A 26,750-nucleotide genomic window follows, 5' to 3' on the forward strand; every position below is an offset into this window, starting at 1 on the left:
TGAAAGGATATAGACTATCCACAGCTTACATGGCTGAAAATGTGGTAATTGTAATAAAAAGACTGCATTAATAATTAGATGAAGGCTATTTTGATGATTATATGGTCTTTCGCATATGTTATCGTCCAAGCGTATGTTTAGTATAAAAATCTGTATATCCCAAAACCTGTTCTTGAAATTAATTGATGCTTTTGTTGGGTCTGTGTTTCTCTTAGGACAGATATCAGTGGATGGATTTATGCGATATCTGAGTGGGGAAGAGAACGGCGTTGTTCCACCCGAGAAATTGGATTTGAATGAAGATATGTCTCAACCACTGTCACACTATTTCATCAATTCCTCACACAACACCTACCTCACAGGTACACTGTTAGAGGTTTCTTACTTTACAAAAATTCATAGCGTATTTGTGGGGATACTAAAAGATAAACCAAAATCACCAATAGTGAATGATGCCAGAGCTTAGTCTCCAGGGAAGCAAGGGTAGCTCTTCTTTCCATGGTTGTTTGAACTGCTCCACATGTACATCAAATATACTTTTATTAACAGGTAGAAGCAGTTGTGTTGTTCAGATAAGGTCTGATAAGGTCTGATCTGAAGCCCTGTGAAGTCCCAAAAAGTTTCCCTCAACTTTGATAGAATCTCAAAGCAGATCTTTATTGGTTAGGAAGGGAAATGATGCATTTTTTTAATGATAACCAAGGATAGACAAACAAATAAGCAAACCAGAATATGAGAAATGTCTCTACAACTAATAAATTTGCCCCTGAACATCAAATTTGACATCTTTTAAGGTCAAGAGTTCAATAAAATTTGCTTTGATTCAGAGATTATAGTGAGTTCCCAAATGGCACATAGCTTTCTGATAGTCCATTCGTGTCTGCAAGGAGTGGAGATCTGACCCTATCTGCTGTCTAAGTTGTAATGTTTAGGTGCTGTCATATTTTTGAAAGCATGAGCACCCAGAAGCTCCTGCTAATTTCAGTTAGAAATTGTTGTTAGTAAACAAGTCTGAATTGCATGATTTGTTTACCAAAGTCAACAAARCTTTAAAACTCTTACAACAGTAAGATGTAGTTTAGGAATCCAACTTACAGCAYTCCTTTTTTAGACTTAATATATATTTAATGTGAGAAAATACYTGTAAATTCACAGCTTTAGATTTGTTTGGTTTATGTAAGAACAAATGTTTCTGACAAGCAGATGTGCACAAGGAATTTTCTTCTTGAATTTGATTTCATATTTCTTTGTTTTTCATTACATAAAAAGGTAATGCTGTGATATGTGCTGAAAATGTGGTTCTTGCATAATTGTAGTCTTTTAATGTTATTAAATTAACAGACTTGCCTTTACTGACTGAGTCAGGCTGACTGCAAAATGCCAATATGCAGTAATCTAAACATAGCTGTGCAGTGGTGATGCCCTGTTTAAACAGACCATGTGGGAGTTACTTGACTCTGGTTTGTGTTTGTGATAGCACTTTCTCCAGCACCTTCTAGTACTTGCATTAAGTGAATGAACTGTCATTGTTTCCATTAGACATCCATTTTTCAGAAGTTTGTATCTTGGCTGTAAAATGTGTTTTGTGCTAAAGCACATGCAAGTATTCCGCTTGACAGCTACTTTGTTTCTTTGAGTTAAATGAAAATCAGTATGGCCACTTTCGAGTTATGATTCCAATATGCATGTATTTATGCTCTTTGGAAGAGTGCAGACATTTCCAAAGCAAAAGCAATTTTTAGTTATGATATTTTGCAGGCGTCTTACCTCCAGTGTGGACTTTGTTCTGTCAGTGAGGATTAGAGCCCACTTTAGCRGAACGCTAGTGTTAGGCAGAATTCCTGGAGGAATTTGGTTCAACAGCAAAGCTCTTGTACAAATGTAGGAAGCATAGGCCCACGGGGAGGGTGGCCAGCATGGTCTGTCTAGAAGTTGGTTTAAAGAGATAAAATAGAGCWCCTCACCTGTACAAGCATGAATTTATAGCAAGTACCACACCACACATTATCARTACAGAGGCATGTTCTAAATGTCTTAAAGTAATGAAGCCAAAGAATAATGAGTTAAGGATGGAAATTCATCATTAGTTCAACTCATTCTAAGTTTGTAAGCATCTCTGCACCACAAATACTTAATTATTTTAGCAGAAAGAAAGTTTGCCTTGAAACTGTTTCAAATTTGCTTTGCCTTGTATGTGAAAGACTCCAAGTCAACTCAGATTGCATCTACAGATTTCTTGGCCTGTATTTCTAAATAATTTCAGAAACTACATTCAAAAGTATGATCTGCAGTGTTCTTCAGTGTTATTTTAACATAAAATTCCTGGCTGAGTAAATTGAGAGGAGTAAATTAGAGTGAACTGAAGAAGACAAATTAAGTTTGAACCACTTTCAAATTCCATTTAAGAGGGTGTATTTTAACATCTAGAGGCACAAAACACATGCCCTTCCCTTTTAGTGTGTTCATTATGTCCAGCAAATGTGTGACAGCTAGCTTGCAATGGGATTAATGATTTGRTTTTTTTCTGTGTATTACAAAACCTAACTGCCTTAGATTTTGCTTTCAGGCTGGAGCAGATACAACAATCATGTTACCATTTGCATTCTTCCCACAAGGATTTAGTTCAGCTGAAACCTGTAAAATAAATGATATTAAACTATTCTGTTACTCAACAAGATTTCTAAGACCCTGCTGAAGTGCTCATGGCTTTGGAAGGGAAGCTTCAGTAACACCTCTGCCCTCATTTAAGTTATGAAATAGCAACTAGTCATGTAATAATTATTAGGACAATAAGAAAACCATTCAGTAGGGATACTTTATTATTACTGTGCTTATTGCCCTGCCAATTATCTGTCCCTTTGTTATTTTTTTCACCCAGAAAAAGGATTCACTAAGAAACAACGTTACAACCTAAAAAGAAACATGTGCACACTCTGAGTTTATTTTTAATTACCCTGATCATTTTCCTAGCCTTTATTGGAAACCCTTGGCAGTACATCAAGTCCTGATTATTTATTTAGAAATGTTACTGCCTTCTTTTTCTAACAGAAATGTAATTTTTAAGAGCAAAGGTAAAAACCCATCAAGAAAAGAGTGGTTTACAGTGATCCTATGCTGGTGTCTTTCTAGAAACTTTTTTTCCTCTCTCCTCTCTTTTTTCTTGTTACTGTCATATTTATTTATTTATTTAATCTTTCAACTCTTTAATGTGCAGCCCTGCTTTTTTCCAGTTTCTCACCAATATTGCCTCAGGTTATTGCTATTGTCACAGTTGGGAGTGACTTTGCTGCGTTTCTCTCAGCAGCACCCAAAGCCAAAGATAAATAATGAATATGCATCATTACTGTTGCATACTGGTTTTTTCTTTTATTCAGAGAAGAATAATAAGTGAAATGCTAAATATGAAAATCATAAGCCTTTAACACGTATTTTGTCTTTGAATCAAAATGTAGTAGCAGGCTTCAGAGCTATCTGTATAGGGCTTACAGTGCCTAGCCAATGTGGGACTATCCTGTGCTCCCCTGTTTACAGTCCAGTATTTTCAGTTATTTATAGAAAAAAAAAATCTTGTGAGGGGCATGTTCTCTTCTCTTTTGTTGCTGCTGTTACAGGCCTCTTCTGGACTATCCTCCATCTTTTTAGTTTCAGTTATTCCTCAGTCGTAACTATTTTTGCTTGTTATCTACTTTCAGCACTTTTCTCTAAGCCTTCTTCACCCTCAAAGCCTCCCAAACAGTATCTGAACAATTTCAGAGATCACGGTGCCGTGTGGAGGGGAAGAAGGGCTGGGCATTGCCTGCTCGACATGCGGGTTTATGTAATACCACTAAGAGCAGTTTTTGGCTGGCTGCTGCTTTGTGCCCCTCGAGCTGGGCTAAACTGATCAGCAAGGAAGACCCAGGGCCTCCACTGTCCTCCAGGCCACCGTGGCCTTCCTCTGCCTCCTTGGTGGGCTGGAGGGTGGGAGCACCCAGGGCTAGGAGCTCAATCGGCAGGTAGGAGCCATGCTGCGGAGGAGCCATTGCTGTCCTCACACCAGGAGCTTGAGTTAATCCTTTCCCACAAGCTGAGACAGATACATAAGGTTCGTCTGGGCATTCAGGAACTGTGCTGGGGTCTAGGTGTGTCTTGGGATGCAGCATGAGAGTTAAGGGATTAGAAGAAGGAGTAGTGGTTGTTGTCCCCTTCCATCAGTCAGCAGTTTTGGGGGATATTTTTTACTTTACAGCTCTCACTATTCTTCACAATTCCCCTTCAGAATATCATAAAAACTCATGTGACAATGGGAAAAGGGGCTGAATTTTCAGCAATTAAGTTAATTTGAGCATGATAATTTCACCTCACAGCGAGGAAGCTACAGAGACAATCTGCTTCCAGTGGCTTATTCAGTGCAACTGTGGAAGCAGCTACAGTTCCACAGTTACCTTGTTTAATTGACTTTATTAAAAAATAAGTCAGTAGAGGGAAAGCCATTGTGCTTTATGAAGTGGAAAGATGATCAGTATGGGAGGTTTTAGGTAGAACTTTCAGAGTTCCTGGTTCTGTTCCCTACTCTGAAACAAATTTCCTGTRCAGCCTTGAGGAGGGCACTGCTGCTCCTGAAGCCTCCTAAGTCCCTCAGGAAGCRAAAGGATGGATGGGCTGGGGGAGGAACCAAGGTAGGGAGAAGAGAAGGGCGATAGTTGATGCTGCTGACCTATTTCCAAGCTCCAAGATGTAGTGAAAAAAACTGCTTAAAATTTGAATGCTTAGACATTATAGCAATGAGGATTATTTTTATACCCAAAACGGACAGATGGATGTTTTTAACTATGATATATCACTATATGGAGTCATTAGCTAGGATTAAGATTACATGGACTATCCATATATTGATATACATGGCTCTCTGTGGTACACCACAGATGATCAGCAGCTTCAATAAGATGATGTTTCCCACCATCCCACTCTCTTTTATGTCTTCCTCTTAGGCAGAATTTGGGTTTTATGGGAAGACAGCTGTGAAGTTAAGCAAACCTCTATGTAGACACGCCTTTGGTCTAACTCAAATTTTTATATTAGAGCTCCAATTTTGATGCCTGAGTGTTTATGCTAGTGCTATTAAACCTGTTTATCTTTTTATTTTATTAAGGGGTACATGCTCCCTCCCACTAGCTTCACTCACACCAAATCTCTCTTTCTGAAGCCATACTCAAAATGAGTTTCCACTTTTAAAAGTGAGTAGAAACCTCTTGAAAGCGAGAGAAACAATGATATAGACTGTATCCTCAAATCAAAATGAATTACTCAAATTCAGATCAGCAGTTGGCACTAAAATTTCTGGAGAAAGTTCATCTCCACTAGCAARGTAAACATAAAGAATATAAAATATTACTGTTTGGTCAGATCTGGGTTGCTAGATTTTGGGGAAGAAAAAGGAAACTCAAGTTCATTAAAGCATTTAGTTTAATTAAGGAATATTCACTATTGCCTAGTAGTGAGTTTTCAAGATACTTGGTATCTGTTCTTATTACCTGTTTTAGTGTTTTAATGCCAACCAGTTGAAGCATACTGAAATATCAGGACTGTTGTTTTCTAAAACCCTTTCTTTAAGGAGGATAAAGCTCTGTTGATAGTTGAGCAACCTGTCTGGATCTAATAGCAGCATGCAAAGATGTTCTTAYGGCTGAGATCTGTAGGACGAAGATATGGAGCAGCAGCAGCAGGGCAAGGGCTCCCTAAATAGGTTGCTGTGGGTCACGTTGCTCCACTGCCGTTCGAGAGCCTCGGCAGGGCGTGCAGCTGGRTCACAAGGGGACTAGCAGTGCCGGTCTCAGCAGCCCAAGCAGGTCCCATAGCTGGGACCAGGGCTACCTGCTGTCCTGTGCTGCCTCACCTGGCAGAGTTCCCAGCACGTGGCCTGGCTCCAGCGCTGGCACTGCCCGTGGGCTGAGTGCAAATCCAAGTTAAAGGCTGGCTGACCCTGCCCTTCTGGCATACCCAAGTGTTGCATCTTACGCTTGGATGGGTCTGTATGAATACTGACAGCAATTGTAGTCCTGCTGCTGGCTGGAGCAAGCCTGACCACACGTCCTGCTTCAGTTTGGTGTAAAACACTAAGGCACAGGGGGGCTTATTTTGACTTACGTACAAATGGTAGCAGAATATATGTCATGGTGAGGAGTCTAATTGTCCCATGCATGGCAAAATAGCCTGGAAAGAGAATAAATTCAGATGAATGCAGCATGTCAAAGAAACTCAGCTGCTACCACCTTGTCTCACGGCTAGAGTCAAGAGCATGACACCCAGTAGTACAGGGGTCTGAGTTTGCATGCTGCAATTTATAGTGTATGATGCAGAGCACTGATTGCTTTTTTAGGGCTTCCCTTAAGAGATGAAGTTTAGGATCTCATGGGAAAGACGGTATGCAGGCACTTCTTCATGCAGTGAGAAGGTGCTGAGAAGAGGGCAAGGAAGGTGGGGTCTAGTTTTAGAGCAGTAAAGAGTCAAGTAACTCTGAACACCTGGATCCAAATGTCCTCCAGCTTTGGGAGGATACATAGCTTAAAATCATAAGCAAATTTCAAATCTGTCTGTCATAAATAATATGTATCTTTTTGAAGTGTTGATTCCCAATAATGAATCAGAATAGTAGGAGCTTTAGGATATTTGAAATCCAGATTTTGCTTCTCTCGATTAAGTCTTTTTTGAAAGTCGGAATGTACATAGGAACACAGTAGAAAATCACTTGGAAAATCAGCTATGAATAAACCCAGGAAGGGTGCACTTGCTGAGAAACAAATGGCTTAAAGCTATAGAAGTGAGGAACTGATATATATGGGAAAACATGGATCAGATCCTCAGTTTATACAAATTAGCACAAGCCCATGGAGTATAGTGTCTTTTCTGGTTTATGTCCGGTATGATTTGGCCCAGTATGTTTTAGAAAAGCTAATTTTTATCAAAATCTGTTTCTCTTTATCCAATGTAGCATGAGGTGATAAAAATACTATGGTTTCACTGTAGATGCTGTATAGAAAGGAATACAAAATACTTTCAGTTTCCAGCATTAAAAATAGATCCGTACACGGAATATTAAAAATATCGTACTGTAAATATTTCCTTTAATGTCTGTATTAGCACATTTTAGAATGCATCTATTAAAGGGATAGTTCGAAATAGATGCAAATCAAGATTCACACAGCAGAATTTTATAAAAAAATATGCGTAAAAAACATTTGAGGGAACATTTCTAATGTTTCTTATTTCTAATATTCCATTAGCTATTGAGACTGCTGAAACATTTGCTACTCTTTTGTGCTCTGACTGAGAGTCTTTCCGAAGACTGAATGTTATGGAGGTTGAATATCCACTCATCCTTAGCAGRAATCCTTCCAAAAGGGCTGAGTTTTATTCGTAAGGCAATGTGGACAAGTGCCACATGCCAAGTGATGCATGTCATAATTCACTTAAGGACTTTGAAGGTCAAAGATCTCATAGTCCAAAATGGTTAGCAATAATAACAGACAGTAGTCTCTGAGAAATACAGTAGAGTTTTTTAATCATAAAATATTTAGTTAATCAAAATTCAGTGTGCTTAAGGGGAAAAGAAAGAGTACRTGAAAGCAAACAGTTTTTTAAAAAATGTAGTTTTTCAGGTAGCACAGTTCAGAGGATCCATATAATGAGAACTAAGTTTTCCAAATCAGACTATTAGGATGAGTACACAAGAACGTGTGCTGTTGAACCTTGATACATACTCATGCTTGTTCACATCCTGCAAATCAAAGAGCAACTGCTTACCCTAGACACCAAAAAAAAAAAAAAAAAAGGCATTTATGTGGGTAAAGATGACCTGCCATAATCAAAGGAGAAACACAGAAGAGAACTGAAGTAAAAAAGAGATACATTGTCACTTTGCTAGCTCTCTGTTTGGATTTTCAGAATCACAGAATCACAGACTGGGTAAGGTTGGAAGGGACCTCTGGAGATCAGCTAGTCCAACCTCCCCGCTCAGCAGGGTCACCTAGAGCAGGTTAGACAGGGTTGCATCCAGGCAGGCCTGGAATATCTCCAGAGAAGGAGACTCCACAACCTCTCTGGGCAACCCGTGCCAGGGCTCTGTCACTCTCACAGGGAAGAAATTCCCCCTCACGGTCAGGCAGAACTTCCTGAGGTTTGATTTCTGCCCATTGCCTCTTGTCCTGTCACATGGGACAACTGAAAAGAGTTTGTCCCCGTCCCCTTGACACCCTCCCTTCAGGTGCTTGTACACATTGATAAGATGCCCCCTCAGTCTCCTCTTCCCCAGGGTGAAGAGGCCCAGCTCTCGCAGCCGTTCCTCATAGGGCAGGTGCTCCAGCCCTCTCATCATCTTTGTAGCCCTATGCTGGACTCTCTGCAGTAGCTCCATGTCTCTCTTGTCCTGGGGAGCCCAGAACTGGACACAGTACTCGAGATGAGGCCTCCCCAGGGCTGAGGAGAGGGGCAGGATCACCTCCCTCGACCTGCTGGCAACACTCTTCCTAGTGCACCCCAGGAGACCATTGGCCTTCCTGGCCACAAGGGCACATTGCTGGCTCATGGTCAGCTTGTCATCCACCAGCACTCCCAGGTCCTTCTCTGCAGCGCTGCTCTCCAGCAGGTCAGCCCCCAGCCTGTATTGGTGCATGGAGTTATTCCTCCCTAAATGCAAGACTTTGCACTTGCCCTAGTTGAACCTCATGAGATTCCTCTCCTCCCAACTATCATCCAGTGCTGTTCAAATTCTTCTATTATTGACATATATTTCCTGTGGGTTCCTCATGGATTTCAATGGAAGTAATGTGAATTTATTGTGGAGCATCTGTGATTGTTCCAGATCATGTATTGGACACACACGGTTAACAGGAATTTTCAAACAGAAGGGTTTGTTGGTTACAATTTATAGTGGAAAGTAAAAACATAGAGAAGACAATGATATTTAGTGAAGCAAACCAGAACACGTAGTTCCCAAAATAGAACTTGAACACTGGACCAAAGAGATAGTAAATGAGGATTAGAGTAATCTAATCTGCGTTATGTTACATCATTGTAGCTCAAGTTGATGACCCCCATCAGTGAAGAATCTTGAACATAAATGAACTGCCCGCCGCCTTAAAAAACAAGTGATTTCCATTCAACAAAACCAGAAATGCCCGCTCAGGAAGTCTGCTATAAGGAAGGAAATTGCATCTTGTTTTCTACATATCCAAAACACTTACTAAGCCATTCTGTTATTATCTTTACCTCTCTGCTGCAAGAAATTTGTATCAAGATTACTGGACCCAAACCTGTTGTAGCAGATGAAGACTCCCTGGCTGGATTTATTTATTTTTTTAAAGTATGCAAGTATGGGAAGAGTTGAGTTTTCCCTGTTTATTTTTAGATTTATGTTATGTCATTTTTGGAAACTGGTAGTCTAATTAAATTTCTCCCTACATAATGCAGTATCACATCAAGAAATTTAACTGATCAATTCAGTGTGGTGGTTGCTGTCTTTTAAGTATTGATTTGGGACCTACTAGTGGTACCATTAGTGACTGTGCAGGAGGTTTGTTTTATCTTCTGTTAAACTATATTGCATGTTGTGAGAAAACATGATTTTGCTGTGTTGAATTGCCTCTTGAGTTTCACATTGCTTGTCAAATGATAGCAAAGTCTTTAAGATCTGAGACGTCTGTTTTATTTTATGTAATCGATGCTGTTTAACAAAAGTTTTGTATCAAGATAACAATATTGACCTCAGTTATTTCTTCTCACTCACGGTAGTTTAACTGAGGGCAGAATCCAAACCATGACATTGACTCAGCCTAAGTAATTTCTATTAAGTTATTAGGCCTTTTGTGTGCCTTGAGTGTTTTTGCTCTCAGCTGAGGGTAAAAGATGCTGTTAGCTTTAATTATTATTAGATTATTCTTATTTATTCCTGGGGCCCAAAATGACTTCCCCTTTTTCATGTTCTTGTTGTGTTGTCACAGCTGGGCAGCTGGCTGGTAACTCATCAGTAGAGATGTATCGGCAAGTGCTTTTGTCAGGCTGCCGCTGTGTGGAGCTCGATTGCTGGAAAGGACGAACAGCGGAAGAGGAGCCAGTCATTACACACGGATTCACCATGACAACCGAAATATCCTTCAAGGTACAACAGTGCAGCACATGAGGGTAGTCAGCTTCAGCTGGGGCTGTTTCTTTTGCATCAAGTGCATCATGAGTACATTGCTAAGCTTGGAAAAGAACACTCGGAGAATATTAGTACCAAGGCAGATGGGAAGAATAATGTGAGGGTAAAAAGATATTTTCAGAGGAGATTTTGGAACACATGCAGGATCACTGGAAGAAGGAGAAAGTTGCAGTGTTTCAAGAAGTTCCAGCCTTTCACAGGAAGAGATTATTGGTGACCGTGGAAATGTCAGGAAAAGGGATTATATGACATGATTGCCTGTGATATCAGTGGACTGGGCTCAGTGTCATTTCCAGTGCCCTTCCAGATCCATGCTCCTGTGCATATGTATGCAGAATGTATGCAAACTATCTCATGGAAGGGGAGAAAACAGGCCAGTGCAGTTAGAGCTGAAAGACCAAGTATTGTTGCCCCAACTGGTTTTGCACACCAAAAGCGCAAGTGTGAAGCAAATCTAAGGGTAGATAAGGAGCCAGGAAGACTGAGAGGAAGGACTACTGTGTAGTAAAGCTACATTCCTCAGCAGAGGAAGGGAATCCTGCGTGCAGCAGTGTAGAGAGCTATGATGTAGGCCACATGGAAAGGCCTGATTTCAACCAAATATCCTCTTTCTCTCTTCTCTGCCTGAAAAGCCTTCTCAACTCCCTGGCAGGGTTACCTCTTTCTCTGCAAGTGGCTTCTAGCCCTGCTGATCCTTTCCTCCTGCAGAACTGGTTGTTGGTGAGAGAGGTAGGAGCTAGCCAACAGGGAGAGATGCTACTGCATGTCCCACGTGGGAAAAGAGGACATAAGACTGACCACAACTCAGGAGAGAAGCTCTGTGGCACACTTCTCAAGTGATGCTTAAGATGTGAACTCGTTGTCTTCCTAAACATTTAGATATCTACAGGCAGGTAACAAGCAGGTTATTGAGAAAAGTAGGAAGCAAAAGTGCTGAAAAAGGTAGGAAAGAGCTGCTGTAGTTTAAATCTTCACAGTATGCAAGCCTTTAAATTCCAATAGAGAGCAGGCTACGCCCATCCATGACATCTAGACATTCATCATTATATTAAGTAATTACAAGATTAATAGTAGTTTGYGCAACCTTACCCTTATCCTTGATGCTTGGGGTCAGATCTCAASCACTGATGATGAAAAAGAAAAATTAATAGCTTTGGAGAATGTGAGGGGCTATTAGTGCCATTCAAACACTGAACATATTACCAGGGTTTTTGAATTTCATCTTCTGTTTTTTTTTTTTTTTCTATAATAAAAGGTAGATACTATACCCAGCAATAACATCTTGCTTAAATTGTTGTTACCATCGTTCTCAAAKACTTTTTTGATGAGAGGTGTTACAGGAGTAGGAGTGGGATGAAGGTGTTTTCCTGCACTGTCAAGATTGGTAGTCAGCACAGCTTGTAGTGATGCATCAGGTTACCATTTTAGAAGTCTGAAGAAATAATTCCTGTTCATTTGAGACACTAATTCTTCCTGGAAATGTTGTTCTAGACTTACCTGTATGCAAGAAGACGTGGAAAAATACCCATTTCTGAACTCTGTTGTATCACAGGTGATAGGTGTGGCTTTTCTGCTAGCTACAGATTTGAAGCATCTCCTGCATTTCAAGCATGAGTTGTTTTTTTGTCTAGACAGTAACTTTGCTTAGAAAAAATAACCATACTACCACACAGACAAAACACTGAATTTCACTTGCACCAGAACACTCCTTCCTTTTTTTTCAATTTGTTTTCCCTAACTCTCCACTGATTCACTTAATCACAGGAAAATGTAAAATACAGCCTTCTTGCACTTTTGCTATTAACTCTCCCATGGAACTGATGAAAACCAGTGAATGTTTGTTTATATGCATAGAGTTTGATTCTTGGAAGTCCTTTAATTAAGGAAGATAACTCTCAACTCCTTTGGCTATGTGCAAGAATTTAAAACAGAGTTAATTCAAYTGATTCTTAAAAAGAGCATTAGTAGGAATGAGAATGATCCTTGGTTGTTTAAATGTCCAACTCTAGCCATTGTTTTTGCAGAAGAGATAATGGAAGACATTTTAAAGCTACTCAGGAATCTCTCACTTTAGGGTAAATATTTTTTTCTCCACACAAAAAAGAAAGTAGAAATGTATTGTCTGCCTGTTCTCTTTTCATCTCTCAAAGTGTTCTGGTTGACTTAGGAGGAGCAAAATGGTAGTGAAATAATGTGTCAGAAGTGTGTGAATCAATTCAGAGTGACCACTGGCTCTTGATGACTCATTTATCAGTTCACGCTTTTGGCGTGACCATGGCATGCAATGCTTCTGTTCAGTCTGCCAGTTTTCACTGCCTCAGATAGGTTTTCTGAARTGTGGACATGGAAGTAATATATACTGCCCATTCTTATGTTACTGTGTGTTGTTGGGTTTTTTTAACCTTCCCTTATGACATACAGCAGTTTGTGAAGTTCTTGTCAGCTGCAGCTTGTGAGCTGCTGCAAGCATGTGATCCCATAGAGAAACAAAAAAATTTTTCCTGCCATAACTAAGAGTCTCTGTGTGTGTACTTTATATATACCTTGGAGAACTGTTTCAGGTGAGTCGTTCTGCCACTGAAAGTAAGATACAGAACTTACCATTTTGTTCTTTCCTGTCCATAAAGATCACATTAGATTCACACTGGAAGACACTGGAAGACTGAATCATTAGCATGCCTGTTTCTCCACTGAACCAATGTCTGAGTTTCTTATCCTCAGATTTTGTCTGTATCAGCCTGACTTTACTCTTTCAGGCTATTTTTCCCCACATACRCTGAATTTCATCTTTTTTTCTAGTTGAGATTGCAATTGAAAATAACTTTATGGAGCTAGTCTGTAACTAGAGCAAGACTCCCTGCTTCTACACACGAGCAAGTAACATAGTTTTGCTGTTTGGTTGAACACCGCTGCTGTCTTGGTCTAGCTCTGTTGTATAAATCCAAGAGCAGAATTTGATTACAGTATCAAACAATGTTAAAGTGTTATGTTGTATCTTTCTCTGAAAGTAAGTTGTTGGTCCTTTGGAAGCAGCTTGTCACAGATTTCCAGTTTACCTCTCTAAGTAGTAGGACTACGGAGCCTAGCATTTCTAAGGGGAGAAAAATAGCCAATAAAACTTGAAAACATCAAAACGTGGCCAGACCCAACATTTGTACAAATTAGGGTGAGCAGGATACTAAGAGTGGCTCAAGACATAAACGTCCCTGTTGTGTTTCCATGTTCCTGAGTCATTTGCAGCACTGAAAGTACAATGCCAGACCAAACTGTCTGTGAAGAATAGACCTGCCTAACATCCACTGTGTTACTAATGCCCAAACCTGCACTTAGAGATGGCTCTAGAGGTATGAGTAYGTGCAGGTCCTTTGAGCTGTCTCGTATTCACTTTGGATAGATGAACCATAGTCGTCAGGTCCAGCCTGCAAGCAGATCATCACAACTAAATATTCCAGAAAGACTTGAAGATTGCTCTCTGCAGTACCTCTYGTGTCCAGTCTCATGTCTTCTTAAGCACTTTATGATGGTCTGTAACCAAGGTGAGGGGTAGGTGTGTGAGTGCACTGCCAATGCTAATGCCAGTGCTGTGGGTGAAAAGCATCTAGGTGAGAGGACTTAGTACTTGCTACCCCACTCTAAACCCAGTTTTCCCCTTGCAATAGCAGGATTGACTTAGAAGCTTTTAAAAATCCCATCCACAATGACCAGTCCAAGGTAGAACCAGTACTTAGCGATTTACTGGAACTAGAGAGAAAGTGAGAGGCAGGTGTCACTCCAGTGGGCACCCTCCTAATTCTTGTCCCCYGGTGGGACAGCGACTGCTATGAAAGTGCAGCTTTCTGCCTGCAGCCTCCTGCACCACTCACTCCTCTTTGGAAAAATGCTTTGCCTTTCTTCTTTCTCCAAAGGCTACAAGTGATCTTAGTTGAAGCATGAGTGGTTAGTGATGTGTGAAGCATCTGAACATTTGGCAATTGCAGTTTCTTAAATATAGTCATTCATCACACATTAGAGGGTGTTGAAAGAGCTGGTTTCACATCTTCTAAGGGATACTGTGGAAATTTGTGCCTGAGCTGTGTTTTTTCCTACTTTTGTGAAGATTGTAAATTCTGATATATCCTTGCTCATATCAGCAACTCTGAGATAGCTTGTGCTTTTCTTCAAACCTAAGCTTCTATAACCTAAAATTGTAAGAATGTACCAGAACCTCAGCTTTCATTTTAGGAAGTGCATTTCTAACTGCTATGCTTCTGAATTGAGCTTTTAAAAGTATGGAAGACAAACAAGAACTCCCAAGAGAAGGCTTGTTTAAAGTAAATAAATCTTGCAGCTTTTAGTCATTTTTATGATTTGGGAGAGAAYGGGCTTGCAGGGTCTTTTAAACTACAGATGTTGACAGCAATGAATATGTAAAGTTCCCCTGAAAAGAGATTTGTATTCCAATAGAGAAACATGACAAACTTCTAACAATGATGCTTTGCTATAGAATATATTGTGCACCCAACTAAACTTAAAGTCATCAGATGATTCCTCTGCTGAATTTACAGTTGCTGTCTTCCATCAAAGCTGAAAGGAAGTTTCTACAAAAGCTTCAGTTTCTGATGATTATTACACAGTCAACTCCTATCATTGAAACACACTTTTTTTTTCTTCTTTTGCCTTCGAGGTTTTTATTTCCCACATCAAAAAGAGGGAAGGAAAACTTGTGAGTTGGAGTAACTAAGGATTTTACAGATGTGTGCTTGCACAGAGGATGTTTAGAAGATAAAAGTTTGTCAAAGTATGTTTGTTATTATGCAAAATAATCCATGAGAAACATAGCTTAAGGCATGGAGTGATTCCATGCAAAAAAACAAGTTTTACATTTAAGCTATTGATTTAGCTGGGCATAACTCATTTATGGAGTAATATAACACGAGACTACTCAAACATTTTGGAGGCTGATTACAGTTCAGACTGAAAAACTTGGTGGCTACAAAAGCGTATCCAGAGCTTTCTGGGGGACTCAGGATAGAAGAGCTGGRTATGGTTTCAGGCACTTTGGGTACAATATCAGATATCTTTGGGTTCCTTTCTGTTTGCTTTACAAAGACCAAAATACCATTCCTTTAGACACATAGATTTGTAACTGTATGCATTTTAATTCTTTAGGAAGTAATAGAAGCTATTGCTGAGTGTGCATTTAAGACATCACCTTTTCCAATCCTCCTTTCCTTTGAAAATCACGTGGATTCGTAAGTAATTAACATGTTTCCCTGTTCAGTATTATATTTTTACAAATAAACACAGGATTATGTATTCATTTGTGGCAGTTTTATTACCTGACATTATCAACAGATCTTATCTCAAAAGCTTATATCAGCCCAAGTAGCTAAGATAATCAGAATAAATTGGGCATGTTCTCAAACACATTCCTGAGCTAGAACCTTTCATATGAAAGTGAGTGTTTGGGTGAAAAATGAGTGAAATTCTGCTAACTTTGTAGTTGCAGTAGGTACTACTTGAGTGAAGCTGTACTTCACCAGAGAAAAAGGAGCAATATTTCACTCATTTACAACCCCATGGTGCACTGTAAACATATCCTGTGTGCAGAATTTGGGCTGTCACTCTGGTGTAGAAAGTAGAGCCCTGAACTATAGACTAGCCAGGACTGCAGAATGGGCAGCATGGCTGGCCATGACAGCAACRGTATAGTTTCTCACCAAAAATACCATTTTGCCCAAGCTGTTTGTTTTTTTCTTAATTCCAAAATAGGGATATTTTCCTGTTCAATAAAAAATAAGAAAAAGAGTGAGAACACTTTTAAATTTGTCCTGGGGAGCTAATTTAATTTTGGGGTGGGGTTCTGATTTTTTTTTTTTTTATTTTGACATTTTTATTTAGATTTGAATATAGAGAGCACATTTTTTAAAACAAGGTCTCACTGACACATAAACGTCCCTCGCCTTCAGCTGCCTTTTCCTCTTTGAATTCATCTGTGAAGATGTTTTCAGCACTTCTGGGGCCAATTTGGGATGAGATTTTTTTTTCATTTAAAATAGAAAATAATCTTTGGGACAGCTGCGAGTGATGTAATGCAAATCAGAAAAGATGTTGGCACTTTTCAAAGAGACYGGAGCGGGAGGGCTAGCTGCTTTTCGGTTGTTTCAGGAGAGAACGTTCTCATCATATGGGAAGGAACCAGTAGCAGAAGCTATGTTAGACCATTTCTGAGAACAGATGTGACAGTATGGATCAAAAATGATGTAGATAGAAAAACTTAAAATCTGAGAGCTGACCTATGCCACCTTTATACCTTACAGGATAAGTCTACGCTGCCTTTTGTGGGCAARTACGTGCTTGGTCTGCTCACCCTTTGACTGGTGGTTGTGACTAAAATGGCTACTTAACTGTTAAATCCTGCTTGATCAGTTCAGTCCACCTGCAAAAGACCACAAAGATATTGTATTTCCTTTCTTTCTCTAATAAATCCCCTTACTCTTTTCTTTTTTACATGTTATATGACCTTAGACTCACTTAAGCTCCCCTACAGCTGTAGGTTGTAACTCACGGTGTTTTTCACAGTGCTTCCAAATATAACCTGTGGTCYTTAAAAAAATCTGACTCTCAACTGTCATTCTTCAAAGCATCATATTCTTTATTCATTCTTCTTTATTTTTTTAAAATTTATATTCACTGTGTTCCTGTAAGGCAGATGAGAAAAATTAGCATCTGATTTATTTTGACTACGAGTACATTTTCCTTTCTTGAAGGTTGTTAAGAGTTGAGTCTTCAGCTATTCCAGGGTGGTCTATTTGATTTTAGGAAAGTAAAGAAGTCAATAAAGACATAAAATAAAATAAAGTTGCATCGGATATGTTATGTACAAAAGTGGCTTTAAAACTGTAAGATGAAACTTGTGTCAAAACGGAAGGTGGTCTGATACTACAGGAACATGTCGAAGAGGGAGTAGAGTTACTGCTGCATTACTCCTATCTTTGCAATTTAGCCCACAGAAATCAGCAGACTTTTCTCTTCCAAAAACTCTAGCCATGGAATAATCAATCACCCCTAACTGTATTGTCTGATAATCTTTTTCTTGTGTTCCTATGATATTAGCAAATTTTTAGTAATGCAAGTTTGGTAAAAGAATATATCTAATATTTTCTCTTTGTGAAGCTTTATTCCTTTTTTTTTCTGCAGTAAATCATCAGACTTAATGTGTATGATTTCCAATTTTGTTTTGGTTGAAAATAATTTCTAGTTATTTTACAGACTGTTACAATTATTCCTTAATTTCTTCACTAGTTGCTAGAGAAATCCACAATTAGTCATGCCACTCAAAGAAACCTTCACCTAAGTTCATGGAATGCTCCTTTTGTCTTTTTGTTTACTTGAAATGTTGTTTTTCTTCTAGATTTGAAAGATGTTTTTTGCCCTGAGTATTAAGAAACAGTGCTACAGGAGTTTTCATAGAACTGCTGTCAAGCAAGTCCCGTGACGTCAATTCCCATTTATTTTGAGTGACCAGTTTTTCTTCTGATTTTCAAGTTATAAGGGTCAATATTCATAAGTGAAATGCTGGTCCCATATAAATCAGTAGAAATCGTGTCATTGACTTAAACAGAAATATGGTTTTCCCTGTGTTCTGTATTCCTGTCTTTTTTAAAAGACTGTAATTTTTGGAGGTAAATATGTTTTAAGTCACCTCGACAGATATGGCACTGTTAATCACCGCTGGAGTTGAAGTGCAATTTTTCTTGCTTCTGCTTCGTGTTCATGAGAATATTTTTAACACTTTTTTTTGTCTACCTAGTGAACAAATTACTTTTTAGCACTTACATTAATCATCTCATTTGCTTTCTTTCAGTACGTTTTTCCTAGAAGGATTCCTCTGAAATGATTTTATAGCATGTGAATAATTTTTACTTCCTTTACTGTAATTCCAGCATATAGTGTATTCACTCTTGTTTAGACAGCAGAAAAATCTAGAAAGACGCATGAGTGTTCAGATCTCAGAATTTATAAAATGTTATGTGAAGTATCTATTGTATTGACTGAAGTCACAGTAGGCATACTAAAAAAAGAGTGTACTAAGAAAAGACATGAGTCTGTCAAAAAATAGGAAAGTGCCCTGAAAATATTGGAAAGACCTCGAGAAGACCTTGACGCTTGAAATTGAGCTTACAAGAAGATAAGCTATCTGCAAATCTGAAAGCAGACACTCTATAATTAGAAATGCACTGATGGCATAGCAAAAGGTTAAGTGATCCTTGAGCAGTATCCATATAAGATTGCTTCCGAGATTAAATTTAATTACAGTTATTCATATCGCTGATTTCTTGCTGAAATTATTATTTCAAATATTAACAGGATTTTTATCACTTTTTCTTCCTACATTTTAAATTATTTTAGACATTTCTGGGAAAGATCTGTCTTTATATCTTACACAGAAGAGTGGTCTCTGCAGAAGTGATAATAACAAAGTTAGGAGAAGTCCTGCAGTAGTGCCAAAGAGCCTCTGTGACTGAACGTCATTATAGGCATAATGCAAACATAGTAAAACAAAATACAAACAATACAGTAAAGTTAATTAAATGTTTTCTTCATGTACTGTATTTTTCTGTTTCTCCAAGTACCATGTTCCCACTTAATCTTGTCTTGCCCTGACATCTTTGGGGTGATGTATATTTACTCTACATGCTACCAGTCCAGATCCATACAGTGAAAATCATAGTGAGTAGACAAAGTCAGCTTTTTCAAGAAAATCAATATTCAGTAAATTACATGAATGCTGAGAGAATTTTCCATGACAGTAGATGTGGACATTTTTTGCTTTGGGAAGTATCTGCTTTTTTGTTTCATAACAATACAAATGGGGAAATATGTTCAYGTAGAAAAGTAGGTATCTCAATCTGTTGTTCCAGTCCATAATTTTAAAAAGAAAGGAAAATAAAAAGAAACTAATATTCTAACTTTTAAAATGCTAATAATAATATGTAATCTATACTATTACTAATGATATATCTCTTGAAACAATATGTAACTAGGGAACACACAAAAAATACCATTCAGTGAAATGCTGGTACTCTTAAATATTTTATATCTCCTAAATTTCTCAGTTCCCTTCTTAAGAGATTTTTAAAATACCTAGATATATAGTCCAGCTCATAATGAAAAGTAATTTTGTAAAGTCCAAATTTTCCTAGTTTGGTCTGGTCTGTTATAGCAGGATTTTTTGATAGTATTAGAAACTGATAATTTTTTAGTAATTTTCCTTTTCATCCTTTTTTCTTTTAGGAAGCGATGACTTTGGAATTTATATGCTAAGCCAAAATATGCTGCATTAATTTTTTTTCTTTTGCAAAAATGAAAGTTCTCACTGTGCTGTCTTTGAGATAAACATATAGTGAAATACGGAAGATGAGCAGACTTTGTTCTAGCTGTGGTGCTCCTATGAAATTTATTAGATTTAGCTTTTGCATGCTACTTTCTGTTTTCCGTTGAGAATTCTCTTTGGAGTTGATGTGCCCATTTAGAGAGGTTGATGTCTGGTCTCATGTCTATTACTAAGTTGCAAATAATTGTGCAACTYAGGGAGATATGCTTTGAACTTTCTGGGTCCTAAGAGCATGGATCCATTMAAAAGTGGATTCAGAAAACTTCCTTATAATTACTTGCCTTGGAGGCAAGAGGTTTAGCAAATACCCAGTCTGCTTGCYTGCTAGAGTAGAATGACATGCCTTTAATTTCTCTGGTAGCTGGTACTTGGATATTGTCGTTGCCTGATTCAGTCTTCCTATCATCTTCTCCCTTGTGGGTTCTTAGTTCTGCTGGCTTGCTTGTCCTCATCTTAATTTTACACCTTCAGTTGAAAGTGGCTCTTAACTTTTTTGCAGGATTGGCTGCATGTAGAAGAAAGTGTTAATGAAATACCGTCGTGATTTAGACCGCATGCGGCACTTCCGTAGCTTTGTAGAATCATTTAAAACCTGCTCGCAATATGTTTTGTAAGTGATTGAGCTGGTGACCGGTTTACCCAGTATTGGCTTCAAGTGACATCCAGGATGCTGAACTCAGGGAAATTGTTTTCCAATTCAAATGCCATCCAGGCTGTATCTCAGCTCGGGTTTCGCCTTGCTGACCCAAGGAACTGCCGCAGTGCTGAGCACTCAGGGGCCACCTCATGACAAACTAGTTGTAGCATAGTAGGGGAACTACCTGAGCAGCAAGAACGTAAATAGTTGTGCATATGTGAAAAGAGACCAACTTTGGGCAGATTGTCCCTCCTAAGAGTTTTTTACACTGTTCTGATAATGTAGAGAGTCTGTAAAAGGAACTTTGTATCTTTTTAAACTTTTTTCATGTGCTAAAAAAACACTTTGTGGGAATGCGAATTGCTTATTTTAATCTCAAGTGATGAAATACAACAGTAAAAATAGGAATTTTCAAACTTCGTAAACACATAGGGTTGTACTGTTCATCTACAAGAAAAAAAAATGAGCACTTCTCTTTTCATGTATACCCACCTGTTTTGTCATGAAAAATAGCTCCATAGTATTGTAATTATTTATACCATTCATGTATCTTCCATGATATAATTAGCAATCAGTTGAGGAAGTTATATTAAGCAATATAAACCTGTCGTTTTTTAATTGAGACTTCCCAACAGAGTATCAAAAATAGAAGCTTTCAAAGAGATCTAAGCTCAGATGTCACAGATTTTAAGCAGGCATATAGAACAAAAATACACAGTTGTCTGAAAGTAGGAAGAGAGTGATTATAGCACTGAACTGCAGGTTAAGATGATTTGAGTCACATTTATAAGCAGTTTAATCCATCTTCAGTCCTAAAACTCCTGTCACTGTGATAGGCAGGAATTACTTCATTCTTGGGTTTCATTTTGGGCAAACTGATTGTAAGTAGAGTTTGGTGAGGTTTAGCTTATCCCTAGAGGATGTCATAAAAAACACCAAAGTAATTTACTATGGTAAAATTTGGCGCGGTGGCTGGTAAAAAAAAGGAATCTCACCACTGACCCAAACAACAAGCTAAAATTATCGTCCAGCAGCTCCACCTAGCAACTTGTTAAGTCCAAGTCTCCACTAGCAAGGCTTTTCTGGTATGTTTGTCCCAGTTATATGCTTATTACAGGCATATAGTATGAAATGCTATGCATATAAAATGAGGCTATAYGAGCCTTTATTATGGCAATTCTCCAACCTGGCATAGTATCTCCTRGTGGTAATATAACGACATCTACATCTATTACACTGTGACTTTTGCTGATGAGGCTATGCCAGCTGCTGGCTGAGCTGGCCAGATCTGTGAAAGGTTCTGGCGTAAGCCTGGCCGGCGAGGTGGGCGCCCCGTCAGCACCTTGTAGCGGGGCACGCTGCGGAAATGCAGCTGCGGTCTTCCAGGGGCTGTGACGCTGCGTGGGCATCGCTCTCGGCTCCCGTGGGGTGACACAAATAGGGCAGAAAGTGCAGCKGCAACAAAATCCGCCCTAAAACTATGCTGGGCCTGAAGTAGCTGCTTCTATACCCRTGCATATTCCTGATGCAACCTTCTGCTTTTGACACCCGAGCAATCTCTTCTGCCCCTTCTTCCATACAGCTGTGCTGTATGGACGTGCCAGGTCAGGTAACAGGTTCCCATGGTTTGGGAAGTTTGAAAAAGAGATACTTGCAGATGAGATGGCTTTCATGCAAGTCTCTTGGTTTTAATGCCCTATGCTATGTGTGAGAAAAAGAGAAAGAAATCCAAATGGGGTGGGCGTAGGGTAGGAAAGAATGACTGGAACAGAAAAGTGGCATAAAGCAGCAAATATTTAGGTTTTGAATAAAGGTATTACCTGGAAGAGGCAAACTCATGTTACAGTTATTTCCATACACTAACAACTGACATACTCATTTTTTATTTTTCATTAAGTGCATGGGAAAATCTACCTCAATCTTAAAAGTTCAGTTTAACTAGTATTCAAGTGAGCAAAGCCTTTACTTCACATATAATMCTCTGTCAGAGAGGTCAAGTAATTTCTTGATATATCTAGAGCTCTGTGAACAATTCACAATGATTGGATCAGGAAATTTTATGTAGTTTAGGGACAGTAGATACTCCATTGCAGCTGCTTTCAGTTTGTAGCATGAGTAAAACTCAATTATTTCTTTCTTTTCCCCCCTTTAGCCCTAAACAGCAGGCAAAAATGGCAGAATACTGCAGATTAATATTTGGAGATGCATTGCTTATGGATCCATTGGAAAAATATCCGGTAATATGTCTTGGCATTCATCAGATCACAAATACCAGTGTGAATTCTTATTTAAGTGTTCTAGTTCTATGTCATTCTTCGTATACACCCTTCCCAGATAGAATCTGAAGGAGGGGGTTAAACAATAAGCRCTGTTGGTGATTTAAACATATAATTTCTGATGCAAATATTGTTCTGATATTCTGAGTTGTAATTCTCTAAATGCCATTGATTCTCATAGCTGCCATTTTATAACGTAGTCTTTCGTATTTGAACTAATACTTATTGCAGTTATTACTATAGACATTTCATAAGGCATTTTTCTTTTTTTCTTAAGTGCCCCCGGTAGCCTTGTTTCTGTTAGTATGGCAGTTACCTCTTGTGGAAAATACATTTCATTTTAAAAGGGCTCACAGAGGTTACAAAATTGTCTTGCACCTAGCAGGCCCTAAGAAATTGCTGTAAGCTCATTTATTTTGTTGTTGTTACAAATTTCTCTTCCTTTCCTGCAAGCTTGAACCTGGGGTTCCTCTCCCAAGCCCTATGGATTTAATGTACAAAATCCTGGTGAAGAATAAAAAGAAGTCACATAAGTCTGCAGATGGAAGTGCAAAAAAGAAGCTCTCTGAGCAAGCTTCTAACACATGCAGTGATACATCTAGTATGTTTGAACCTTCCTCCCCTGGAGCAGGTAATAATTGAATCTACAAATACGCTTCTCCCTAAAACACAAATGCTTGATTACAGTTGTGCATTTCAACCCAYTTACGTTGCTCTAGCGAGGTAAAGGCATGCCAGTGTGGGTCTACAAACAAAGGTAACTGGCTTTGCTGCAGGAGATGAAGAAAGCTTGAGGCTAAGGAGCCGCTCACCTGGCGACCCAAAGCTCAGCGATGGGTACTAAAGTTTATGTGCCCTGCTCAGGAGGCTGAGCAAGCTGCCAGCCGCTCCGCCCGTGGGTGCCTTCRCTGTGTGCCCAAGCCCCGTACCACAGCACCACGTGGAAGCAGTTTGCTGTTTCTGAGGCATGCCTAGCATTTGGTATCCTTTCAGAGCCTTGCTACATCCCAGCCCATCACACTGCAGAACTGCAGTGATTCTGCAATGTTTAAGATTAAGGGAAAATTGGGGTGGGATATCTACTCCTCAGACAGACAGGGCTCAAGTCACTACTGCCTTACGCTAGGTGGGAACAAGTCACAGACCTCTATGCAAAGTGTGGTGACATGTTCATATGTTCTAAAGATGGGAACAGGCAAAACCAATACTGGAAACAAATGCTTGTTAGCATCAGGAGCTGTAGGCAATGTGGGCAATGAAAAGCAGTAAATAATATTCTTGTTTGYTATCARCTGAATTTTCAAAATCAGAAATTAAATAGAAAAGTTGCTGTRATTTAATAGATACATTCTGGTAATACTTATAGGATCTGCAGGGGCCCACTGTGACTGTTGGTGTGCAAAAATACGGTAAGAGATGGTCTTTGCTCTGAAGAGCTTAAAACCTGAATAAAAAGAAAAAAGTATAAAGAAAAAGATAATATATTTGCTCTAAACTGCAGAAGCAGATCAGCAGCACGACAAGCAATAAAATCTGGATATCCTAATTCCCAGCCTAGTGTCTGTTCCCTGCATCAGAATTTCTTTTTCCTCTTAAGACTGAATTTTGGGTAGGTRTGCCCCAGTATTAGAATATTTAACAGTGTAAGATAGAAATCCCAACTAGAAAACAAGTTCATTACTGGAAGAAATTCTTTTTTTTTTTTTCCATTGCTTATACTTTTTTCTAAGCTCTGATTAGTAAGGGTGAAAATCTAAGCTGATTTTTTTTTTAATCTATGTTTGTGGATGACATTGTTTATCCTATTAGAAACAAAGAAAGAAAGAAAGAATTTTTAACCATTGTTTAAGAAACTTTAAAGAGGTCATGCTCTGGAGTAGGTCTTGGATTTCAAAGGAAGATTTATCCTGGTGTCAGGAGTGTTTTTGTTCTGTTTGCATGATTTGCTCTAGACCAGTTACAAGCAGCAGGAAAGTAGGTGTGCATATGCCARCCCACTTCTTCCCAGGACTTGAAATTGACCCCAGGTGCTTAACTCTACATTTTTGTTGTCAGCACGTACTGAAAAACCTGTGGCAAAGTGCATGTCTCCTGACATACGATTTTTTTCTGAGTRCCTGGTCTGCATAGAGGGTAACAGCTTTGTACTTCATGAGCTTCTCCATTAGCTGTGGTAGGAAGAGAGCTGGGCAGATGTTGATGATGTAGTCAGGAGGGATCAGTCCCATACTAGGGTRCGTAAGTTTAAAAATTAACTGTGAGTATTGTGTCTGTATTAGTYGTCAGTGTAACAAACTCTGTTAGCCATAGATTGTAGAAATAAATACTTAGAAGAAGTAGCTCAGTTAGAACTGAGACTGCAGAATTGATTTGGTCACTTTGCTCACGTGTGACTGCCAAAATGCATTACATAGGATCGTTCTGTCGGTCATTGCTTTCCTTTAGGGCCCAAGCTTCTTTTAGAGAATGGCAATTAGTATAATCTCTCTGTCATTCAGTACTTCATCCTAGATCTTACATCCTCTCCCTGCACTGAATTTCTGTGGCAGTCTCAGTGCTGCATATAAACCCTTCACAAACAGCAGCAAATTGATTTGAACAATGACTGTGGGAATTGAAGAACTAATACTAACCCACTTCTATTTAAGGACAACTGAGTCTGAGAGAGCTTGGGAGCAGTTTTGGGGTGGCCGACTAGCAACATCCAGAATCTGATTTTTAAGAATATTTTAATATTTTAAGCATTCAGAGCACAGTTCCAGAGACTTCAGCTACAAATATGAGCACTCAGCATTTTTGTAAATCAGATGCCAGATTTCTGTTTGTGAATATGTTTTAAAAATTGCCTACTGTTTTATAAGAACATTATGTCAAGATCAAATGTAGAGCCTGGTTCCTTGGGGCAGTATTCAGCCACAGTAATCACAACACCCTTCTGTTCACCAACTCACTCCTTATATGCATCTCAATATCTGCAGCATATAGTGCTGAAACGCTACAGGCATTATGCTGTTCTACAGCCAATCCCAATTTCCTTCTAGAGCATGAGAAGAATAATGTAAATAAAGACTCAGTAAAAGAAACCTAATTTTAACACTTCTTAACATTAAGTGTTTTGAATCTGCAACCTTAATATAATCTTACATTTAGCAGGTGGAGTGTATTATTCAGATAATTCTGTTGTATTGTATTAGACCTGTCAGAGTTATTGCTGATCTCCAGGAGAAAGTTGTGCTGATTTAGCTTTCTGTGAGATTTTAAAGTTTTTTTTCACAGCAGCACAAAAAATACAAAGATCAGTACTTCAACTGATAGCAAGCTTCTCTGTGCCTTATACTGCTTAAKGTCAGATTTAAATTAAATCCAAACCACTGTTAAGATATGTTTAGAAAACATGCTATATGAAGACTAGATGATGGTAATATAGTAGCAATAATTTAAAAAGCTTCCAAGACAAGAGTTTGCAAATAGCTTGCAACACATTCATGAAACTGATGGAAAAACTATTTTTAATAGGTCTGATGTGCTGCCTGATACAGCTGCTTATTGCCAGRTTGCACTTAGCCTGTAGTACAGCTGCGAACGTCAGCAAATCCCACATGCTTCTGTGATATTCAGTGTCTGTGCCCTTCCAGGAAGGACCGTGGAGGGTGGCACCTAGCCTGGTCCCACCAGTACTGTAGGAAGGTGAGCATGTAGGGATCAGGGGCTCAAATATTTTCTCAATCTGGCCAAGGCTTGCTCTAAGTTTGCATCTCAGCAGTGTGACAGCAAAAGTAGTTGGATTTTGAGCATAGGACTATGCCATTGAGTAAAAGGCAATGCAGATGTAGTCATTGTTTCTAAAACTGTATTAATTTTTATTCCGTGTTTGCATTCCTYTGTGTTACTTGCGCTGGATTTGCTATCTAAGGGAGAAATTGAAAATAAGCGGATCTCCTTGGGAGTTTTCCTATTAAGTTTTTTAAAACAAACAGATAATATGTTGCATACTTCCCTCCCTGGAAACTTTCAGCAGGAACAAGCTATCATGTACTTGGTATCTCAGCAGTGCAGGCTGGCTGAGGTCTRCTCGTCTCCCATCCCGTGGATTAAGAGAAGCGTTATTTTCCCAATCTGGATAAATAAAGTGAGGGCTTCCCATCCAAAGACTGTCGCTGCAAATCCTGTGAGAGCACGGCTGGCTCTTAGCAGTAAATTGAAGTTCCCTGAGCCATCCCTTGAGCCTCTTGGGCAATCATGTTATTTTCTTCAATGAAACATTCAGAAAGAAATATGTTCATG

At 39.0% G+C, this 26,750-nt stretch overlaps 1 protein-coding gene across 1 annotated transcript in view; it reads left to right on the plus strand.

Moving 5' to 3' along the window:
• The window catches only part of PLCB1 (phospholipase C beta 1), a 416,514-nt gene that overhangs the window by 288,086 nt on the left and 101,678 nt on the right, over positions 1–26,750 (plus strand). The window contains exons 10-14 of the mRNA XM_085299181.1: positions 216–362; positions 9,978–10,135; positions 15,326–15,408; positions 22,343–22,427; positions 22,920–23,097. Of these exons, the coding sequence (XP_085155307.1) occupies positions 216–362; positions 9,978–10,135; positions 15,326–15,408; positions 22,343–22,427; positions 22,920–23,097 (651 nt within the window). The remainder of the gene's footprint in view (positions 1–215; positions 363–9,977; positions 10,136–15,325; positions 15,409–22,342; positions 22,428–22,919; positions 23,098–26,750) is intronic.

The sequence above is a fragment of the Rhea americana genome, unplaced genomic scaffold (assembly GCF_003343005.1).
Source record: "Rhea americana isolate MKP2758 unplaced genomic scaffold, rheAme1 scaffold_146, whole genome shotgun sequence".
Lineage (NCBI taxonomy): Eukaryota > Metazoa > Chordata > Aves > Rheiformes > Rheidae > Rhea > Rhea americana.